We start from the raw sequence: 24,101 nt of genomic DNA, 5'->3' as shown, positions 1-24,101 counted from the left end.
ATGACACACAGAGGACCCAAAACATAGCCATCTTGCAATTTTGATCAATGATATAATATTATTTCCATCAAGTCTTTCATGTCTTTCATGTCTGATCGGAATGACAGATTAATAGATCCGGGGCTATCTTTTCTTATTCTTGTTTTTGTAAAAAATATATATATATATATATATATATAAAATAATAATTGAGATCTATAATAAGACAATAATTGGACTATTCATAAAACATCCGGGGCTGTAGGTCAAACGACGCCCATGAGAATATCAATGAGAGAGTTGATAATGATGATGACCACTGGCGGTCCTGAACCACAAGGTGAAACTAATGCACGTAGCCTACCCACTAGAATTTTGGCTCCCTCAGCGATTGCACATATGCTACCTATAGCCTACTCCAACCCAACATTATAACAATAATGGCTATATCATAGCAAAAGCCACTATTCTGATATGGATTAAGCGAGTTCAGGCTACTATCAGCATTTTGAATACTCCAAAATACTGTTGAAATTATAGGACCATCCAAGTCTGGACTAAATAATGCTATGCAACTTTCTATAATCGTCATTCAAAACAGTAAACACATTCATCGGAATTGTTTAGTGTTAACTCAAAGCGGGCGGAAATTACGCCTTTAAGAGTTAAGAAACTTGAAACCATGTTTGCGCAACAATCAGTGCTGCTCCCAGCCGCCAAACTGTCTAGACTAGCACATGATGGGAATCAGCCAATGGCTCCGTTGCACTCCTCGGGGGCCCCGTGTGTATGAATGTATGTGTGTGTAGCCTATCTGAAGAAGAAAAAGGGGGAATCGACGAAAGAAATGGTCGAGGAATGCCAGCCTAATTTACGAGTCCTGATCATGGAATAGGAGCACATCCCTTAAGATTGCACAGCTCTAAGGATCCGACGAGAATCATTTTGTTTCTTCAAGCGTTCAAAATCGCTGGTTTAGGTTTGTCGTGAAGACTGGATTATGAATTAATTTAGATTATTTCGCAGAGGGGAGTTTATACAATAATAGGTTAGGCGATCTGAAGCAGTTCAAAGTCCAAAGAAGAAGGAAAGTAATTTAAACAAAGCGACCGAGAAGTAGACTTCGTCTTTGGTGAGCTTCTACGATTATTATTCGTTTCTACCGTTCTTGTACTGACCCATCTAAAAGCCAAACAGCTAGATTGCGACTTTGAAATGGACAATCGCAAAATCCTGTTAGTCGAGCGGTAAATGCTGCGAAGCGACCAAAAGGTTCACGCCGTAGACTACCACTTTAGTTATAGGTTAGGCTACGCGGAATTTCTATAACAGAATATCCTCTTTGATACAACATAACGTTAGCTACAATTGTAGCTTGCATTCTAGCTAATGTTGTGGTTCGGCCACAAACATACTGCCCCCGGCTGTGCTTACACTGCACGGCGTTCAGGCTACAGAATATTGATGTGGCACGACGACCATATCACGATTTTCAATCGCAAGAATCGTGAGCAAACATAAAGGACGCATAAAAATAGAAGAAAGTGTCGTATGTTCAGGTCGAAACGCTCAGGTCTTGTACGGCGACTCTGGAGAAGCCGTTTGATTCCAGACACGGATGGGGAAGATGGAAGTTGTAGTAAAAGCAGTGAAGGGGGTTGGGATGAATCGTTTGACAACAATCCAGAGAAAATCCCCAAAACGGAATATATGCCGATGACAAGGGTTGCAAACCCCGGGAGAGTGTACAGCAGGAATCTGGAAGAAAGTAGGGAAGCGAGTGTCATTTTGGACAATGATTGTGACACCATGTGTGTCCTTGAGCATGGATGCCCCAGGTCTGCACAAGGAACCGATGGTAGAGGGGTTACTTGTTGTTTGTTTAAAGATTTGGACCATAGTCGACCTAGAAGCCCAGTGTCGACTAGGACTAAAGACATTATTCCTTGTCAATTGATATGGCGGAACCGTAGTCTCCGTGAATCTGTCGGTCTTGACAGAAGAGATGTAAAAACACGGGCAGCGGTCGATCAAGAGCTCAAGCGGGCTACTTATGCCTTTCTAAAGAAACTGAATGAAAAGTCGCTGGATACTTTATTGGAGGCCGTGGAGTCCCGAGGCGCAATGCTGAGCCACTGCGTGATGGCATCGCAGACGGAGCTGCGTATCGGCAGCCAGACAGCTCCTCCTCAGTACCTGCTCTGCAAACTCTACCGCTGGCCCGACCTGCAGCGCACCACCCAGCTCAAGCCACTCTGCCAGTGTCGGAGTTTCTGGGGTCTGGAGAACCAGGCGGTTTGCTGCAACCCTTACCACTACAGCCGCATGTGTGGACCAGGTAGGAATGAACATACGATCTTAACCTTAGTTCTGGTGTGTTAAATTTGTTTTTAAAATGACACATTTCATTATTATGTACACCATCTAATCATTCCCTAAGCCAACTGTAAAACTCAACGTTCTGTCTCTGGAATAAAGACGTTACTAGTTACTTCTCCCCACCCACACTGACAGCATTCGTGGCAGCTGTCAGGTTGTAAATTCAAAGGACAGAAGCTCTGTTAACAGATACTTACTTCACCAGTTGGCTCTACTGTCATGGAGCCTTATGTGGAGAGCATTTGTATATGAAGGATATCTCTATATAGTAAGAGGATGGGAGAGAATGTATTTAATTATTAGGCCAACAAACAAAGTTGCTCATTATTCGTGGGTTTCTTTGGAAATACAGATTTATTTAATGCCATATAAATCATGTAGCACAAATGCTATAGGCGATATAGTTCTACTGTAGATACAATGGGTTTCCTCTTGTGTTGGCCTTATAAAAGAGTAGTTTTGTGACTATTTCATTGTATGTTTACTTTAGTGTTCCAACCCGAACTAATAAGTACACAAAATCAATTATCTCTAATTTCTCTTTTTGTTTGTTGTTAGAGTCACCCCCCCCTCCTTACTCGCGGCTTTCTCCCTCAGCAGAACCCAAGCCACTGGGTAAGGCATCCCCTTTTTTCCCCTTACAAAAATCCACCTGTCTGAGATCTTTTGCTAACTTTAATAATCTGGAATTCCACTCAAACTTGTTTTATTAAAGTATAAGGAACATGTCGTGAATTTCTCAGTAGAAAGCTAATGTGATCCTATTGGCAGAAACTTGTAATGTTTCTGACTGAGTGCAATTCAACTGGTATTCTCCAAGGATTATTTTATTCCAGGTGAATAAGGAAAGTCATTTGCCTTCAGCATAATGCAGAATGCTAAAATTACCTATAATTTATAATTAAATATAACAGAATAATTTCTGCATAGTGACAGACTTTTTTGTGATTATTATAGGTCAGACAGATCCACTTTTGTCCTACACTGAAAATGAGGTCACCCACCCAGTGAAACCAAGGGACTGCTCAGGTGAGTTTCTAACATGCAATTATCCATTTTGTATGAATAGTCATTGCAACTGGTTTGATCCCTCAAACTGTAAAGACTTGCTTTTTACAATTAATAGTGTGTGTGCTTCAGTGAAAAATGTACGCCCATTTCGAGTCTATTCAACTCTCTTATTTGTTTATTCCCATAATTATATGTCGACTTTAGTGGTTAGATATGCAAACTCAGAAACCAAGAATACACTCTGGCTGGTTAGGTGTGTATGAAAACTCAAAAGAGGTTCACCAAGGTGTCATTTCAGATTATTTAGCTCATATCTGTGAGTATGATGGCCCTCCAAATAGAGAATGCAATTCATTCCCAGCATACCAACTTAGTGCTCCTCCCCTGAAGGAAGTTCAAAGGAGTGTACAATAACACAGCAGCTTCCTAACAACAATCCACACTGCCATGGGTTGTCATACTTTTTGGCCAACCTGTTATTACAAAGTTCAGCATTCCAAATCATTGTGCTCTGTTAGGTAAATGAGGTCTATGCAGCAAAAATTATTTGTATGCATGATTGTATTGTATCATTATATCGAACTGGCTCCCCTGAAAAATGTGACAGAACCCATTAATTGAACAGTGGATTGGATTATCTGTAGCAACTTTTGCTGTGAAATGATCTTCCTTCCCTCCACTAATCTTTTTAGTCAAATTTCACAACGAGATGAAACAGCAATTATCTCTAGTCTTCCTGTCATGACTCTGTCTGTAACACTTAGACCATCTTCCAGACAGTCCTTAGAAAGGCACATTTTGAGGCTGTGCTGACCTGGAAGTAGTGTCTAGAGAACTGAAACCACTCCACTGAAGTGTCACAGGAACCATTAGTGTTTATGCCTGAGATCCGAAGCATCCTGACAGGATGCTTGTCACGCTTGTCCTGGGGTACTGAAACGACATCCACTTATGTACCTGCAGTGGGATGGCTTCCTGATGGCATGCGCCCCTGCATGGGTTGCTATAGTATTGAGATACACATCTTTTAACTCCACTCAAGTGAAACGTTTCTTAGGCTCAGAGTGCTGTAATGAAGGCATTATGAAGGCATTTTTGCAGCACAATCCAACCATAGTCAAAGCGTTTTCACTGCTGGAATACTGTGCATTAAGTACAGAAACAGTTTAGCATTGTGAAACCATCTACCACAGAACCTATGTAATTTTGAATACGTCTTTTGGACATATTATCAGTCTTGGCTGCATATGCTATAATTTGAAGGTGTAGCCACGGTTCTTTGAACAGTCATTGTCATAATCAGTTTTTAGACTGAAGTGGAACTTGTATACCTTGGTCTTGTACACTTGCAGCTGTTTGGGAGGCTTTGCTGGAGGTGTAACTTCACTGTGTTGATAATGATTTTATCCCAAGTGTTTGTGTTGTCTAGCTTAGCTGAGCATATTCCACATTTCATTTCAAAACATCACACCAGTGTAATGTCTTGAAGTATTGGTTCTGTGTATTAATTTGCTAACATGTACCAGTGTGGCTACATTAAACTGTATCTGCTGTATCTTGTTATCAGATGTAATGGGCTTTTTTCTTTTTTTACTCGATCTTGCCAACATTGTGGTCATATGACATTTTAATGCTCCAAAACCAATATGAAAGAACATTCTTGTTGGAACTCAGTTATTTGCCTCTAATGGTGTGGCTGATGTGTTGTTGAGAGGTCAGGAATGTTGAGAAATAGAAGGTGCCCAAGGTCAAAGGTCATTGGTCAGATCACCATTTTTCATTGGAACACGTTCCGTGCATGTTCCAAAAGTGTCTCTTCAGCTTTATGCACAAGACTGTTGTAGCACTTGTAGCACATCTAGTTCCTTACACACATAAAGGACTGCTGCCTATCAAACAAAATCTGGAAGAGACCTACTGTAACCCCAGGGTGTTATAAAACCCTACACTCCTGCCAAAATCTGTCACACTGGATAAATGATGAATTGCGAGTGTTAAAAAAAAAAGAAGAAGAAGAAAAAAACCCCACTTGGATTTAGCTCTGCCTACAGTTTGAATCACATGGGTTGGACACAGTTAGGTTCCCAGTATTGGTGCACTTTTCCTCTGAGTGCATAGTATGGACATGATGTGACTGGGAAGGCTGCCTCTAGAAATCAGGCTTTGTGGGTTGTTTATTTAAGGGAAGTGAGGCCTCAAACAAACATCCTGTTAGAAAAACCTGTCTCCTTTAGAAGCTGCATGAGTCAATGAATTGGCCCTTTGATGGCCATGCGAAGCTAAGGAATGTCGTGCGTAGCCCCAGCATCTTAAGCATCGCGCTCTGGAAGCAGGGTGTCGTTTTCCTCATTTACGTGTCGCTCAGGCTGGCAGAGGTAACCAGCGCATTCCCTCGTACTCTTGTATGTTCAACCGTCAAATGAAGTGGCCCTCAGGTAAATACACAAAAACATAATCTGTTCTATGTATTTGCGAATGTAGTATTGCTACATTCGCAGGCTATCATGAACCAGAAATTCATCCCCCATTGTTTGAGGGTAGCTACGGAGACATTTCTGAAGAGGACTAGTCAGAACAATTTGAAAGCCAGTTGTGCTGTACGGGGTGCCCCTGAGTTTGGTAGGCAGGAGTTACGGGAATGCAGGCTCCCTGGTGTGCTCCGTACCATAGGACGTGGTCCAATACCTCTTAGAGCTCCCTCATCACTCCAGGGCATGGGGTCATGGCAGCAAACCTGGGGCAAAGAGGGCCATTAAAAATGAATGGAATGCCTGACTGTCAGTCTGGTGTTTTAACATGCCTGTGGCCAAGAGTATGCGGTGAAATTATAGTCTGCCTGATTATGCCAGGCAGACTATAGGCCTGAGCTTGCTTGTGTTTTTTTTCTGCCTGAGAAGATTTACTGTAGTTTTTACTAGTTTAGGATGTGTCTGTTTTGTCGTCAGTGCTGTGGTATAGTGTCTATTTCACTCAGTATTGTAATGTAAATATTGAATTTGGATCTGGGGAAACCACATTTATAGTCTGTAGTTGATCAGAGGGCTGCTCAGCATGTCAAATCTTGGCACTCTACTGTGCCTGCCTTCTCTAGTCTTCCCATGTTTAGTCTGATAGTAAATGGCAGCTGAATGCCCCCACCATGTTTTATAACGATAACAATGTTTTTGCATTGTAACCATTGTAAACTTGCATCGTAACCTTTGACCCAAAGATGTTAAGATTGCCTTGTGAAGTGCGCAAATAAAAGGCACACACTTCAGAGACATCGGGCCACTTTCTAGAGCTTTGGGTACTTGCTACAAATCAAATTGTGACCCAACAATGGCGAGTTTGTGAAGTTTCTGTGGATGAGCTATCCCCCCCCCCCCCCCCATCCTTTTCACATTAGGCATGAGAAGTCTCTTGGCACCATGGCAATTACTAAAAATCTTGCGGTCGGCAGATGAGAAGCGTAGATCCTCTTTTGGTGTGTCATATATTATTTATTTCCTCATTTACATGTCCTCCGCCTGCCTCTGTGTTTGACAGTGCTGTCTGCACAGTCAGGCTCCAGCGAGTTAAAATAAGGTTTGAATTACAGGACTGACTGTGGCTTTTCCTCTTCCCCTCAGTGCCTCTGCCCGTGTGCAATTTGCCTAATGAAATCCTGCCGTTCTGTTTAACCTAAAGATTCCTTGCAGATGTTGATTGGGAATGACTCTATTGATTGTTTGAAATTGTTTCCCCTGTGTTATTTTTTTTGTGTCTTTTCTTGTTGTTGTGTGGAATGGCTTTAAAGAATCTGGTGGGTTAGAGGGTGCCCCTGCCGCTTTGCTCTGTGGCATTCCGTGTTGGGTTGCAGGGTGGGTCCGTTTGGCTGTGCCGTGTTGTGATGGGGAATGAAGGATTTGACTCATATAATCCTGACACAACCTATTTCCCTCCTGTCTGATGTGGGGATCGACCAATAGATAGGTTTTCATCACAGGCGCTTCATCATAGGGAGTTGGGTAACAAGATACAAATCTGTCATGGAAGGTATTGTGACAGAAACCTTTCATTTTTCATTGTTGCTCTTCAAGTTTGGTGAACTGGAAGCTCAGTGAACTTGTTAACAGTGCAGAAGTAACTGTAAGCATTCTGTGTAATCGGGTACTTTTTTATATTAGCAAAATGAAATATTGCTGCTAGTTAGTAAATGGGATTAGGCCATGTTTATAAACAGCAGTGTTATGTCTCTGTTGGGCATGTCGGTAGTTTGTTTGATGTCCGGTTGTTTCTGTTCAAAGGACATATGAATATTTCCTCATTGCCCTATAAAGACGCCAGTCTAACGGCAGAGACAGAGACTCTTTTTGTGGTAGTTTGGATTTCACATTTTTGGAATGCCGTAAAGCACTAATAACACGAAACAACTCTCTCCACAGGCATAAATAATAGAATCCCTAAGTTTATTATGGCTGAGTCAGAAGTTGAATTCACGTCTCTTTGGCATCCTTACAAGTACTCCCCCGGCCTCTCTCTCTCTCCCTCCCTCCCTCTCTCTGTCAGTGCGGTGGAACAGTCTAATAGCTGGAGGAGAGTCTAATCCTTGGCACAGGATTAGAGACTTGCCCCCTCTCGCTGCCTCCCCTTCCCTTCTGTGGTGGTTAGGGAAGTGGGGGATTTTCTCCCACTGTGTTATATGAAATTTGAAAATTAAAAACTTTCTAGAGGATGAAGCTTGTGTGTGCGACTGCGCTTGGTTGATTGAAAAGTGCTTTAAAGCTTAAGTATTTGTCGAAAAGGCTATGTTTTGTCACAAATATACGGTTTGTTACACTCATTTGTAAACTGTTAACGTGGAAACAATATTAAGACATAATTTCTCTAGTCTACATACCAGATACACCATCTTCAGAGGCCCTCAAAACACTAGTACTGAAGGCATTATCTTAAAAGTATACCTGATACTATTTTTCATTTTTGGTAAACAATGCACTTTAATTCATTGTCCCACCAGTCAGTCAGCTGTCTTGCAGAATGCACTAATGAGACGTAGGAGATCCATAAGTCCAAGACCAGTTTATAGCTGAGGAAAGATATTTTCAACTGGCAAACGAGGCCCGAGACACTGTGAACTCTGTGAGTGAATGTGTGTGTGTGTGTGTGTGTGTGTGTGTGTGTGTGTTTGTGTGTGTGTGTGTGTGTGTATGTCTGTGTGTGTGTGTGTACCAGTTCATGTGTCCGTATTTCCCCTAAAAGGTCAGTTGCATCATGGTGGACTTGACGGAGCAGGAAGGCCCGGTGAGGTTAGAGTGGAGAATGTGCAAGTGTATCTGGGCTGCACTACCTTAAAGGAGATTGTTAATAGGAGGTCATTTAGCCCCAGAGAAGTTTGAGAATGAAAGGAATGGGGCCACAGGCCTAGGCTTTAAATCCTCTGTGTCAATAGACTCTCTGAAGCAAAATAATGGCATCACTCTGTGTGCGAGTTAATCAGAGCTGATAGCATGAAGGCGGGGGGGTCAGGGGGTCGCGGGCTTGCGCTAAGTTGTCAGGGAGCTGAATGCCGGCCTGCAGCTTGCAGAGGGAGGGGCGGTCGAGGGGAAAGGGGGACCCCCCGACTGGCCCACTCACCCGACTGGAATGCTGGGAGGGGAGCTGGGGGTGTTGACGGCAGAGATGACAGATTTTTTGCTTTTTTTTACCTTTCGAGGCCTCATGCCCCTTCAGTATCAAATCCCCCCATTAAGGGTCTCCAAGAAACATTCACACTGTGTAGCTATGTATGTCCTTTGATGCTTACTTTAGAGCTACCGGTTTTTGGTCATTTGTTGTGGGTATATTTTAGGAATTAAACAGTCCTCACTCACAATCAACAGTATAGAAATGGGCAGGGGTGCATTTAAACATTTACTGAGGGGTATGCAACCTCAGGTATTGCAAATATCACTTTTCTAGTCTATTCTGTTCACCACTGACTGAAATCATTAATCAACCATTATTTAACAACTTCACAATTGAATTCACTTCAATATAACGTAGACTTAGCTGTCTACCTAGAGGTGTTTTCAAAGCTCGAACTTAACCTCACAAAGAGGGCCTGGCACCCTTCAGGGCCCCCTGACACCCCTACCAAACACTTCATTTGTTTATGTCCTGTGTTAGGAAGAGACATGGAAAAGGAGAGGAATAGCAGGGAAGAGGGGGAATGGTCATTACAGCACTGCGTTCAGTTATCTAGCTAGCGACTTTGTGGCATCTCCACTTTCTGTTGTTTTAAGAAGCGGACTGTACAAAGACATTCCACTTTAATTCTTTAACAACTGAAACTCTTTAACAACTACATTTCACTGACCGCTACGGCGTTTCCGATTCATGCACGTTTCAGGCAACATCATTCTTCCAAGTCAAAGCTGAATTTTGCAGAGAAGCAGACATTCTGTTTGAGGGAAGCTTGCTAGCAGAACACATTTTTGTTACAAGGAAAAGCAAATGACGGCGTTTCCCCTTTTCCTTCTGTCTTCTGTACACGTTCAACCAAAATGTTAATTAACCCAACAAGACCAATTTTCAGTATAAACCTAGCTAGCTGTTAGTTTCAAGTTTCATGTAAATTGACCAAAGCTCCTGTGTCTTTAAGCCCCCCCTCCTGATGAGCCCAGTGTGTTCTGATTGGTCAGCAAGGCAGGCAGTAAGGTTTGTGTTACGAGGTTGCATCATCTTGTAACAAAGGAAAGGGGCTGGAATTTCGACAAGGCGTTTCAGGCAGCTGAGAAAAGTGGTTTCTGTGGGAGAGAGTTACTCCCTCTGGCGTGTACTTATGGCTTTGTAACTTTTCAGACAGTTTACATGCTATAACATACTAAAAGAAAGGGAAACACTGGAAAAGCGTATAGGTCCTCTTCAAATAGAAAGTCAAAAATAACTAAATGACAAAGACATTTCCCGTTCTTATGTGACTCGTATATATATTTTTAGCCTGCCATTGTTTTGGCGCCCACCTTTGTGTGGTACCCCTATGCCCTGCATGGGAGGGGGGAGGGCACACAAAGGTGGCCAGCAAATTTCAGCTAGCAGCCTTCGCACCATCTTTTACAATGCAGGTTAGATCTTGTTTTAGGTACCTAACTGGTGTAGTCTTTACACAGGTTCGATAAAGTACATAAAGTAACAGATGATATCTGAAGTCCAGAAAGGGTGCTTAATGGCTAGTAATGAACTGTTGCTGAGTTCTACCATATTCACAGGAGATGCATAATCTGATAGTTGTAATGTCTTTGCAGATACCAGTACATCACCTGACCCGCTGAAGCAAAGCCACTGGTGCAGCGTAGCATACTGGGAGAATCGGACACGGGTGGGCCGCCTCTACACGGTGTACGAGCACTCAATCAGCATTTTCTATGACCTACCTCAAGGCACAGGCTTCTGCCTGGGCCAGCTCAGCCTGGAGCACCGCAGCAGCACCGTCCAACGCACGCGGGGCAAGATTGGCTACGGCATCCTGCTGAGCAAGGAGCCGGATGGAGTGTGGGCCTACAACCGCAGCCAGCACCCTATCTTTGTCAACTCCCCAACGCTGGACATTCCCAATGGCGGCAGGAGCCTGGTGGTGCGCAAAGTCCTGCCAGGCTACTCTATCAAGGTGTTCGACTACGACAAGTCCTCTCATCTGCAGCACGCAGAGGAGCCGGAGCACCTGGATGGGCCATATGACCCTAACAGTGTGCGCATCAGCTTCGCTAAAGGCTGGGGACCCTGCTATTCCAGACAGTTCATTACCTCCTGCCCCTGCTGGCTGGAGATTCTTCTTAACAACAGATAGCAAACAACCATAACACTATCTGAAATGTAATCTACCTAGATTTAATATAAAGTTTTATATATATACATATACATATGTATGTATGTATGTATGTGTATGTGTATATATATATATATATTATGAGAAATATATTACACTTGTAAATAATGAGTCATTTTTACAAAACGTGATTATTTATGTATGGTGCAATGTGTATACGGATGAAGTTAAGAGAAACCGAATAATGCACTTTTGGGTCTCTATATTTGACATATATAGAGTCTCTCAATGCCATTTTGAGAAGTCACTCAAAAGAAAACGAAGATAAAACCTGGTTTTGGTGTATAGTTTTTGTATACTATCAATGCCCAGACAAAAAAGCTAAGGCCATTCACACATTGATAATAAAGTATTCATATAAGATTGTATCTTGATTGTCGTTCATATGTTTCGCCCCCATTGACTTCTCATTTCATTAGACTAGTTATTAGAAACAAATTCATGTAAAACTTGAATCACTCAAAATAATTATCATCCAGACATCCAAGTCATTGCTGCCTTTTATTGAATATTCCCTGTGTTGAAGTCAAAGATAACACTGAGCAGGCCAATCCAACCATTGCAGAGCAGTGAAATGGCATGGCTGCTCTATCTGCTCACTCAGCAGTCTATAAGGCCCCACCTTGTCCCTTTTAAAACAAGCCTCACAAAGCCACATGCACATTATCTATGGTTAGTGGTTTTTTCCCCCCTCCGAGCTCCGCACTCTTTCTTTGTTTCATGAATGTTATACTACGACCATGGAAATAGTTTGTATAATATGGCCTATGTCCGTGCTGCTGAGCTGAAACATCACTTTCTAAAGAGACATCAAAAGAACTATGCCTTGTCTAGTACTTCCAGTAATGATGTTAGCGGGAGAGGAGCCTTTGATTCCTGTGTGAAATGGCAAGCAGAAGCATGCAAACATGCCAAGGAAGAGGCCATATTACCATCATGACTGGCAGTTGTGTAAGCTTTGCTGCAGTGGGAGCCCTGGTGTTTTTTATTTCACAGTTGCTAGACACAGAACATGGCTCTGTGAGGTCAGCATGAAAAGTACTCATTGTCATTTAGGAAATGTAGGACAGCTTTTAATAAGTTTAAGTCATTTGGATACTTCCATTCTGCATGGTAACGGCCTTTCTCTGTTTCCATGTAAGACCCACTTGATCTTAACTGTACCAAAGTAAAGAAGCCATTAAACCCCAAACATGGCATTGGTTGGATTTTAGTTATGGATACATCATCTGTAATCTATTATGTTTTTTGGCGTATGCTTATACACTGAACTTTAAAATACAGCAAACGCATACATTTATGATCTATAAACATATCCCTAAAATATCCATGGCATAGACTTCCAGTCACATTTCTTTCTGTCCGCTGTCCTTGTTTTGTTTCTTTAAGCACCATGTCTGTCAACCGCTGTAGTAATTAAACTGAGACACTGAGACTGGGTGAACACAATCTTCTCTTTCAGCAGAACTAAGCCAAAACACAGCCCACTTTCTCCCCTTGAAACCGCGCCAAGAACATTTTTTTTTCTTTCTTCCCTTGAATCACAAAAGCATTCCTCATCCAATTAACCCCAACCAGGCGATGAAACTTCAGCCACAAGCGTACTTTCGTTACTCCAAGTTCAGTGTGTGGAAGTAAGGAGAAGTAGAAGGATGCATTTTTGGATGACTCCAGAGAGACTGATTCAATAATGCTAAACTGTCTCCGTTCTGTTTTATGTCACTAACTCTTGAGGGTTAATGTTTCGAGTATTGTTAGCTTTTGTGCGTGGATTTGTCCCATATGCCCTTGCACTGGTCTTCTATACACAAACAAGATCTACGCAAATGATATTGAGTACAATATGTTGTGTAATATATCAGTCAGAGTAGTTGCACAATGGCTCAGCTTTGACACAGGTAAGTAGGGTCACCAGAATACCATAAAGTAATAACATTTAAAGCTTGGGATTGCTCCTGAGGGAGTTGAAAAAAAAGAAAGAAAATTATGATTGCATCCTACCCTATGGCTGAACCCTTTGGATGCAAAGCCAATCCTCTGATTTCTCCAAATGTGCATGATTTGCCTGTGTTCCCTGACATAAGTTGGACTGATGTCATCAGTGCACATGCTGCAATCAACTGTTTCCTTACCCCAGCTGTGAACATGGACATTTCAGTTGCATAAATATATTTGGGCAATTTAAGGTGCTCAGCTTCTAGAAGAGAAGTTTTGGACAGAAAAGATTTGGCAAGCCTGAGAATTCTTGCTCACAGACTGTGTGTTAAACTTTCCCTGAGGAGGTTTGATATCCTGCTATCCGCATCATGGATGTGTGGCTCTCTGCCCGGCTTTCCTCTGCTACTGGTTCACCCGCCTCCTCTCTCATCTACCTGCCCCTGTACAAGCTCTGGCCTCTCTCGCTCTCTTCCTCTCTGTATAAGCTTTAAGGTAAATGAGTTCTTATGAACGTTTACATGAACTGATGGCTCTGCCTCATCTTAGATTCCTTAACGGTTTACAGTTGCACAGTATTTTCATGACCTGTGGCTTGAGGACAGTGTTTACAGCGTATAACCAACCGCCTTGCCGTTTCTCAAGCCCGTGGAGGGCCAGGGTAAAAACTGAGAGAATAAGCCAACATGCAGCCTCAGTGGTCAGGCTTAACATTCCAGAGGTATGAGACGTATGCCTAGGGTGAGCACTGACCTCGGTGTGGGTTTGTGAGTTTGTTCACGTGTGTTGAAATTGATTTAGAAAAACAAAACTGCAGCCTGCAACATTAAAAGGGGCTTCAAAGGGTTCTAATTTAAACTCAGCACCATTTCAGTGGAGGTGTGTTCAGACACAATGCTTCTGGAATATACCGATGGCATATAAGCAGACTGCTAATGAGGGTTCTTTGCTATTTCAGGGCTAAACAAAACTCCAAGCACCTTTCTCACGTTGTGGATGTCCTCACCTCTTTTGCTTTCTAGCTTCCACTCTCTCAGTGTATTGCCAGCTCTATGGCTACCTCTAAATTAGACTTTCCACATACGAACTCTCTATTTTACACATTATAATCACAGGATTTAGACGTATGCAATAAAGTGATGTGTATTTTCATAAAACAACCTTAGCACTCCTAATAACTGGACTGTGATAGGGCAAGACACAGTGTAGCAAAGTGCAAGTATTGCTCCTCTGCTGGTTCTGCTAAGAATAACATGGCTCAGTTCCCTTGGATTCCTCCCTGATAGGTACATGCACACAGCCCCTTTCATGTCCCGACAGGTTTGACCAGCTGCATTCTGACAAAATTTGATGTGTTAAGTGTGCTAAAAGAGAAGTTAACATGGACAAGAATCACTGGCAAGAATGAGCCCCGGGCAAGAGAGAGATGAGATAGAGAGCTTTCTGCGTGGAGCTGTGCCGCATTTCCTCGGGCTGAGACTGACGTGATATATTAAATGTTTTGATTATACAGTTAAAAGACAGCGTCTGTTTGGTAGCTGAACTGGAAAAGTGTTGAAATACTTATAGGAGCCAACAGAACAGAAGCACAGCAATTTTAAATTATTGTTGTATTTTTTTTTAGGTACTTTATGTGTCGGGCACTTTAGCAGCATTCAGTCAGTGGAGAGGTGACTGCCATTATGCTAAAACTGTGTTGCACTGCACCTGTGCAAGGATTCTTTAAATTATTTGTAGATGTGAAAACCGGTATGATAGAGTCTCACACGATTGGAGGAAGTACTTTTCAAAGGAACCTCAAAAGTCTATGATTTACCTACTTTCTCAGCTGTGTGGGTACATCATTTTGAAACTGTACTGAAAGGACTCCAATATGCCACTGGATTATATCAAGGATTTAAGTAACTCTAATCCTGTACACTTATTACAGTACAGTACATTATGTAAATAATGGCACAATGGATTTGGAGAGTAACAAGTATGCTAGGTTAAGAACACAAAAGAGTTATGTGGAAAGTCATGGCCAATGGTAATGCTTTAGTGTGTCATAATGACAACAATGAAACCGTATGATACATGGGCTATTGTTACTATTTCTACTAGTAAACAATATCACAAGCACATTACCATGGCAACCATAATTTAAAATCACGCATAATGGGATTTCATTACATTATCTTACATTACCTACAATTTGCATTGTACTTCTGTTCAGCATGCCCTCGTCTGTGACTCTCCTGATTACAGATAATAAGCAGCAGGGCTGATTTAACCATCTGCTGTTGATGTGTGTGGTGTGCCTGACCACTGCTTGGCCAGTCCCTCATAAGCTCATCTGTGGCTTCACTGCAGAGTCTGGGCCAGGGCGGTGAAGGAGAGGTCCGTGAGTAGGGCTTTACTCGGAAGCCTGAGGTGGTCTCATTCCACCACTAATGAAAGTCATTTTGTAACATTAATGAAGCCATTCCAGTGTTACTACAACAAACACAGGCGTCACACAAGGTTTCCTTATTAAGCCTCTCAATCAGGGGAAGTCATGATTTAAGGGTCGTTATTGCTCTGTTTTGAGAGCTGTTTAAACATGGACATCTGTAACATGGGGTAAAAGGCAGCTGTGAAGATGCCGGTGGGGTTCACCCGCTTCTGATTGGGAATGATATCCAGTTCATTTACACAGGAGTGAAGACATTTGTGGAATCTCCTTGGAATGTTGCGCTGTTGAGCAGACTAGCATGCTGGTTCTGCTGTATTTTTGGGAGCAGGGATTGGCTGTGAAACAAAAACGCAGTGCATTTCCTCAACATCTACGTGATGAGGGCTTTCACAAAACCCCAGGATTGTGGCCACATATTTCACTTCTCGAGGCCATGAACAGTGTTGAACCGGATGAAAGCAGAACTGATAGAAACATTCCCACTCTAAAACTGTCTGAGTCTCAAATTAAGCCGACAGGATACATTTGGTAATTGACTCAAAATGGCCTCATAATGTATTTTGTATTTATCCCACTTTAAATAATTCATTCCACTTAGACTGTCTACAATGTGCAGAGAGGCTTGACTGGCTGACCCTCTCTATGCAGGTGTCAAAATGCACAGAGAAGACTCAGGTGCAGAGAGTCCCGGGTGTGCAGTTGCTTTTCTCTAATTAATGATGCTTTATATAGCCATGGTGGTACGCAGGCTGAGAGAACAGAAAGAACAATGGGCTCAGGAATAATTACGTCTGCTGATGACGTCATGCTTCAGTTGTACACAAAACTATAATTCATGACACTACTAGATTTTTTTTTCGTGTAGATTTTTAACTCTATTTAAACTCTCTCTCTCTCTCTCGCTTTACTCCAATATAAAAGTAAATAACAACATTCTGTTAGTTCCATTGAAGTTTATATATTTCACCCACTTATACAGTCCTTTGTGGATAAAAGAGGTATTTTTTCATTTCTAAGTGTGCTGACTCACAATTCTTCACGCCAGCCTCCCCAGCCTACAGTAAGTATATAAGTGTGATAAGCAGGGGGAATGTTGGCATTTCGTTATACGTTAAAGCCCTCTTGTGTTAATTCTGAAGTACACTTAGGCAAGTAAGCTCACTCCAACTTTGCCACAAGCAGGCAGCTTTAAGTGCTACTGAATGAACAGAGGAAAAGTAAGAGATAAGGAGGAAGGTGTGCTGCATTGGGTGTTCCCTCCCTCCCGCCCTCCCTCTCCTGGCCTCTCTAAGGGGATCGGATGTTCTCAGCAGTTCCAAGCAAGCAAAGCTGGGGGCAGGCAGACGGTCTGGCTCCACCGTGGACCGGGCATAGACAAGCAGCCAGACATTCTGTCATGAGGTCTGCTTTCACTGGGGTCAGCTAAACAAGCTTGTTGGTCCTAAACACACACACACACCCACACACTCACACACACACACACACACACACACACACACACACACACACACACACACACACACACACACACACACACACACACACACACACACACACACACACACACACACACACACACACACACACACACACACACACATACACCTCCTCTCTTGATGCCTTAACCTGATACCCAGTACAACAAATGTTTACCTTCCTTTGTCTGTTCTGTCTACACAAGCATGATCGGTGAAGAGAAATGGAAATTAAGCATGAACGACGACAAAAGATGTGGGTATTTTAAGGACTACATAACCAAGTGGCTTGGATTCTCTTGCTACTGTGGACATGCTCTCTCTGTTTATCTTGCTGCCCTTGTTGCTGCGAGTACTGGGATTTGAACAGAGGTGACACAAGCACCAGTATTTTACCACAATTCACAATCTGCAGATATACATTATCTGTATCATACCTGTTTAGCCTGATGGGACTTAAAATGTTTCATGCACTATAGATATGATGCACTGTGTTGGCACAAAATGTCACCCATAAAAGCAAATATATATTTTTTTTTTATCATATCTATAATTTTATGTCATTGTCTCTTTTCTCAGGCATTATTTCAGTAGATTGATTCCTTTCACTGTTCTATTGTTGCATATATCTTTGGATAGGTATTGATAATCCAGCTGCAATAGCAAATGCCTCCGAATAATTATACATTTGTTTATGTTTTGTTTGAACACACATGTATGTCCTAACCCAATGGCCTGTGTATAGTTTTTGGATTCTCTAATTGCTCTATGATTAATTGAACACATGTCAATCATATTGAAGTCTCTACAAAGGTGGCTTGACCTTTAATGAAAGTAGTTGAGGGTGTTGAAATGCCTCCATGGAGAGAAGACCTTTTGAATAGGACTGCATGCCACGAGACATGAAACACAGTGACAGTAAACGATGAAGGTTTGCTGCCATCTTGTGGTAGAAGATAATTAGCCATGAAAGTCTGTGACTAAATGCGTACTGGCGCCAGTGAGTATGAAACTGTTCGCATCAAACAAGAGCAACCATATGATGAAAATGCCGTGATCAGAAACGTACGGTACAGTTAGTTGTGTGACATAAGTTGAGAAGGCCAATAGAGTGGGTTTTCTCTGTGAGTGTAAAGGCCAATAAGTTCTCTAACACTGGAAAGAAAGTCGGTTGCCCTACAACAGTTATCTATTATAACTACAGGTTTAGATGGAAGTTTACATAAAACAGTGCACTGATTTGTTTTCAAGCAATAGGTAATGTTATTCACGAAAAAAGGTTTGGAGGCACCTTATCTGGAAAAAAGTGGGAAATTCACAAACTAGTTCATAAACGCTAGACATCTGTTGAATACTTGATGACCTGTACTTCTGCCACTCAGAAGCATGTTTATACTTTGACATATTGCTGCTTGATGTCTCCATGCCATGGTGTTATTCAGTTAGTAGAGAAGGTTGTTAAGCCCTACTTTACATTTACTATGGCAAATACTTGAGAGTGTGATGCAGTTCTGCTCAAGGCCACAGGGGGAAGCAGAATACAAATCTTCAGGTTGACAGGACCAGTGATATTGGTCTTGTTGTAATGTAGACAATCCATTTCTTGTATGCTCTCTTGAGGCATCGAATGGTGATACAATCGACGTGACCATCACTGTGTACTTCAAGATTTACAATAAAGCCCTGTGCAAATATTTGTCTTTTATATAGGAAATGATCATCAATGATTTACTTGGGTCATACCTGGCAGGAGTGATGTGTACGGTAAATGACTTACGGCAAATGTTTGACGTTCATTGCGACAGGCAGAGTCTTGCGCCGCTTTCTCTCAAAGCCTATGACTAATGTTTGCAAACCCTCATCATCAGAGTCATTTGGACAATAGAGCAGTCACTTCAGTAGACTTGGCTCATCACTGAATGTACTTAGTCATGTGAGTCATTACTCAATGTAGAACACAACATGTCATTTCTGAAGAGGCTTTACCCAGTGAGTGTTCTGACAGACTAAAACGATTTCTTTGTGGTTTCTCAATTGTTCGCTGTGGACCAAAAGAGGGAACCTCTCTGATATAACAGTCATATTCAGTTACAGGAAAAGTTGTATAATCTTAGAGCCGGAAATGAGCAAGTAGTTAACTGCACAACACAAATGGGAATTTATGAATATCTCAACGCAATGTTGTGGGGTTTTTTTTTACACTGCACTGTAAAAAGCACAGTACATTCTTGGGAGCTAATGGCCTGTAACATAGTTATTTTTTAGTATTTTATTGGCATAGAATTCACAATGGCAAGAGGCCTGCTGTGAAAATGTTTTACATTATCTCAAAGTCAACAGTGACCAAGCCTACTGTAAATTTTTTTTTTTTTTTAAACAGCAGTGTCTTGCTGTGCAGCAATTGACCAATACATTATTGTGATGTTGCTTAGAGTGATCTACTGTTGGTAACATATTAAAGTACCAATAAGACTACTGAAATATACAGAAAGGCTGAAAGGATTGCTCCTGCAACCAGTAGACCTCAGAGTGGTTCTATTTCAGTGGTTCTGTCTGCAGTCTGCAGTGTGTTTTTACTGTTCCACAAACGAGTCTTGAACACTGTAATTGCGCGGAACTGTTTTGGAGTCAGCCATTCAGCCAGACAGCTCACACTTTTGGAAATCTCGCATTTGCTGGTAAACTTTACAGAAATAACCACACCCATCAAACTTCAATTCTCCAATTTAATACTTTGGTACATCATGGTATGTTTAATGTTGTGGCTATATCCATTCTGTTCAATGCATTTGTTATTGACATTGGAGCACATCAGGTAACTTTTCTTAACACAGTTAAGTAAAAAACAATTCCTGTTATTATTTTTCCAAAACTGGTTTAATGACCTGCGATAGGCACTGTACTGTCATGCAGAGAATTACTGTCAATCATAATTGCATTATGGGAAACTGTGATTCATTCAGGGGGAACCTTTGACCTGGAAAGAAAGGCCTTTTGTGCTCTACTAACTTAGCTACAGGAATTCACGCAGGTGAAAACATACAATGATACCTCTACTTTTAGTGGCACCTTAAAATGAATTTGGTTACGTTGAATATAAAATAAAAATAAGATTCACTTTAGAAATGTACTTTTGTACTGTTACACTGTTAGCCTATGTTGACGTTTCAAATACAAAACAAGCTATATCATTTTTTATTATTGTAGATTTCAAAGCATTTTAATGTAGTAAGCCATTTCATGAGTTGGATGGTTTTTGACTGAATGAAAATCTTGAGGAATTTTGGAAAGGTTCTGTCACACTATTATTTGCAGCTTTTCCTGTGTTCTTTTCATTAACTTTTGTTAAGCTCATAAGTTTAAAGACCTGTTTTTGTTCTGTATTTCAAATTCATGAGAAGATGAATTAGAACAGCAGGTCATTCTGTAGCGGGTAGGGCAGTTGCTAAAGCAGTGTGTTTGCAGCATTTTGGTCATGAGTTTGATTCCTGATGAATATCTCATCAATGAGTCTGTACGCTACTTTCACTCTGTTAAATATAAATAGACTGTTAAGTTCATAAACCATAAAGTGTACGCACTGTAGCTTCTTTGGGATGTAAATTCTACATATCCTACACTTGTAAACACACCGCCACCTGAACATCTTTGTCTTCATGTATTGTGCCTTTAATATATAAACTCTTTTAAAGACATGTGAGATTCAAAAACACCTGTACTGCGCCATAATCTTAATGTGTGCATCAGTTTATATTGTCACACTTTCAGTACTATGCTTCTAACACCTTTACACCCGGGTCATGGGTCAAAGCAGAGAAATGAAAATGCTTGGACTTCTGACCTGATTCATTTGAATGCTTAAATAGCTTAAATGTCATTTTTGCACTTTTTCTGCACAGCACAGTCCTGCATCGGACTCGACCTTGCAACTTCAGGTATGGTAGGCAGACATGCTAGCAAAGAGGCTAAAACCCATGTGTGCTAGCGTCACTAGCATGCATCGTAAGATGTCTGGGAGTGAGTGAGTTAACTCACTGTACAGCACTATACCTGCTGGCTACCATTACAAAAGCTTTTCACAAAAGGTTTGTATTCTTCCACAACGCAATTGTGCGATACACAGTACTATGCAAGACATTGGTTCTACAGTAAGATACTGTTTCATTGATGTACAATTTCCATTATTGTAACTGTGATTTGCAGTGATGCGCTATAAAGCAGTTCTCCAAATAATAGACTATATAAATCACAGTAAAAACTGCAGACTTCACACAAACTGCTAACACTGTGACCTCAGCCTCGTGTGACCCTCTGGGAAGATGAAACTGAGAACTCTGAGTATGTTGTTGACATTGACAGATTTCAGACTTACTCATGGTGGAGAGGAGTTTGGAAGACTTGTGAATATGGAACGTAACACTATGTACTACATTTGATCACAAGTGTGACTCTGTCAAGAGCTGTTGAGACATTGATGTTACAGGTATGTTGAAATTCTGCCAGGTAGATCTCAACACTCCTGCCAAGCTATGCCATGTCATAAAAACTGCTTTAATAACACCCTGTGGTGCCTCAGAGGTCTCAGGTAGCCTTAGAAACACGCACTCCATTGAAGTTCCTCCCCTTGTAGAGACATTGCTTACATTGGCACAGTGTCAGTTATAACATGTCCGTAGAGATTCATTATTTGTTTGAGCACAAGATGTTCAACAACATTTTTTTCTTCTTTGAGGAGTTAATCAAAGGTATTTCCAAACACACTTGGGAACAGCATATCTCTGTATAGTCATAAACAATTGAAACCATAGCCTCGAGGCTGAACTGCAGAGCCAAGTGTTAAGACCTTTTCACACAAATTCAGATAATTAGAGAAACTTTTCAACAAAACAAAGTGATGCACACCAAATAGGCTGATTCAACAGAAATAAGAGCATACAGCTGGAAACAGTTCAAACAGTTAATTCCTCAAAAGGAGCCCAAACACAGCTAAAGGGCCAGATATCATGTAAGGCTTTATCAGGTTAGCAACAGTATCATGTTAGCTTATCACAGTTGCACACACGGACCTTGTTCTTGTAGTGCCCAATCCTGGTCCTCCTTTGGGACAACAGCTGAGATCGCACTCCTCTCCCTCCAGCCGCCTTCCCTGGTCCCCTGTGTCCTGGAGTTCACAATGCCACCATCATCTATTGGATTGTGCATGCATGGTCATTGCCTATTCATCCAGCCGTCATGTCTTTTGTCCAGGGCGGTTCTTCACATGAACCCCCCCACGCATGTCCCCCCTCTCCTCTCAGCCCTGTCTGCTGTTGTCCATATGCCCTCCCAGCCCCCACCACCACACTCCAAGCCAGCTGTCCTGGTTGTCCAGTCCCACAGGGAGTTAACAGGTGCCAGCACACTGTTAGACTCTGCAGAGGGAGCAGTGCAGCTCCCCATCCATCCATCCATCCATCTATCTATCTATCTATCTATCTATCTATCTATCTATCTATCTATCTATCTATCTATCTATCTATCTATCTATCCATCCATCCATCCATCCATCTATCTATCTATCTATCTATCTATCTATCTATCTATCTATCTATCCATCCATAGTATGCAATTTGAGGTGTACATGTTGTTGGGGGATTGGGGGTTTATTTCAACTTACTGTCACAGAAGGCACATTTCTACCCTAAGTTTAATTGAAATATGAATGCTATTGAATTTAATGCATTTCTGTGAAAATATATAGAAAAACTTTCAACTTATATTCATTTAGTTGTTGTGTGGCAATTGTTGAAATGTGCAATAAGTGATGTGTACAATATGTGTACAGAGACACACTACTAATGCAAACAATAGCCCATTTATTTTTAAAGTTTTAAAGAAGAGAAAAAAATCACAAAGTTTGAAAATATACATCCGTAGCACTCCAGAAATAGATAAAAGGGGAACAGGATTCCCTGCAAAGCTTTGAAGCTCATACATTTGCTTTGTGCCAGCAGCTCGAGGTATTATCAGCAACATAATATCTGTGTTATGTCTGTCTGTTACTGTATTAAAAAGATATTAATGTGGTGGATATATAACCATGAAATCAACCTGAAATACCCTACTCTTTCAAACTCCCCTGGGAAAGTTCATAGGAATTTTATACTTTGCAAGTAGATGTTTTGGACCAAACAAGTCCACCAGTGATTCAGATTATTTCTCCTGCATAGGTTTTTATGTTTGTGTCAACCAGGCAAGCTAGGACAGGTTGCATGCTTGCTGCCACCCCCACCCCCCAACCCCCCCACCGCTCCACTAAATAAAGCATCTGCTGCTGCCTGAGTGTGGAAAGTATCAGATGGAAACCCTGCATGCTCGCATGCAAGTCAAGTTCTACACACACACACACAATTACAGAAATAAGAAAAAACAATAACTTTTTTAATTAAAAGATTATAAGACATTTAAAAGAATATATTCAGTTTTTTTCTGCATATGGTACTTTTTGGTCATTGTCTAATATTTCAGTTTCTTCCAAATGAGCTCAGTTGGTAACTTTATCAAATTATCTTCATCATTTTTAGCTTTTTGGTGCTGCCCTTACTAGGTGCAGTTTGAAAACATACAATGGGCCCCTTAGGTTTTATTGCCCCCTCCCCCAAAATGGTCTAATCCACTGAATGTGAACAGAGTTTACTCTCCATAACATGACAAACTGATCTTTGGTCCTTGGTTCTTGCAAGGGTTCCTTCCACTGGGTTTAACCAAGTCTCCCCTTTATTTCTATTTTGTACAAGGGTAAAAACTAATGCAGGGTATCTTGTCCTCTTGCCAGCTTTTGTTTTGCTGTGCACCAAAACACCAACAGAAAAACTATAGACTTAAATTCCCCACATAGTTTTCAGTCACATCCTTGTGAATATGATCAAAATGCTCATATTGACTATCTCAGCTGAAACAACAAGGATTGTTTGTAGCTGACAGTAAGTAACTTTGGGCACAGAGCCCTTGCTTGGTATGTGAGGAGACTTGGAGAGCTCTGTTTGCATTTGAGGCGGACTCCTACAAATGTCTACGGGGA

General features: G+C 41.5%; 1 protein-coding gene across 1 annotated transcript; it reads left to right on the top strand.

Moving 5' to 3' along the window:
* Positions 1-693: 693 nt before the first annotated feature.
* Positions 694-11,565, top strand: smad6a (SMAD family member 6a). The gene is made up of 4 exons (XM_012834642.2): positions 694-2,317; positions 2,917-2,973; positions 3,316-3,387; positions 10,617-11,565. The coding sequence occupies exons 1-4, from the start codon at positions 1,531-1,533 to the stop codon at positions 11,156-11,158; spliced, it is 1,458 nt and encodes a 485-aa protein (XP_012690096.1). The 5' UTR covers positions 694-1,530; the 3' UTR covers positions 11,159-11,565.
* Positions 11,566-24,101: the final 12,536 nt, after the last annotated feature.

The sequence above is a fragment of the Clupea harengus genome, chromosome 6, assembly GCF_900700415.2.
Source record: "Clupea harengus chromosome 6, Ch_v2.0.2, whole genome shotgun sequence".
NCBI classification, from domain to species: Eukaryota; Metazoa; Chordata; class Actinopteri; order Clupeiformes; family Clupeidae; genus Clupea; species Clupea harengus.
Note: the sequence above shows the minus strand (reverse complement) of the source record. Positions and strands in the feature narration are given on the sequence as shown.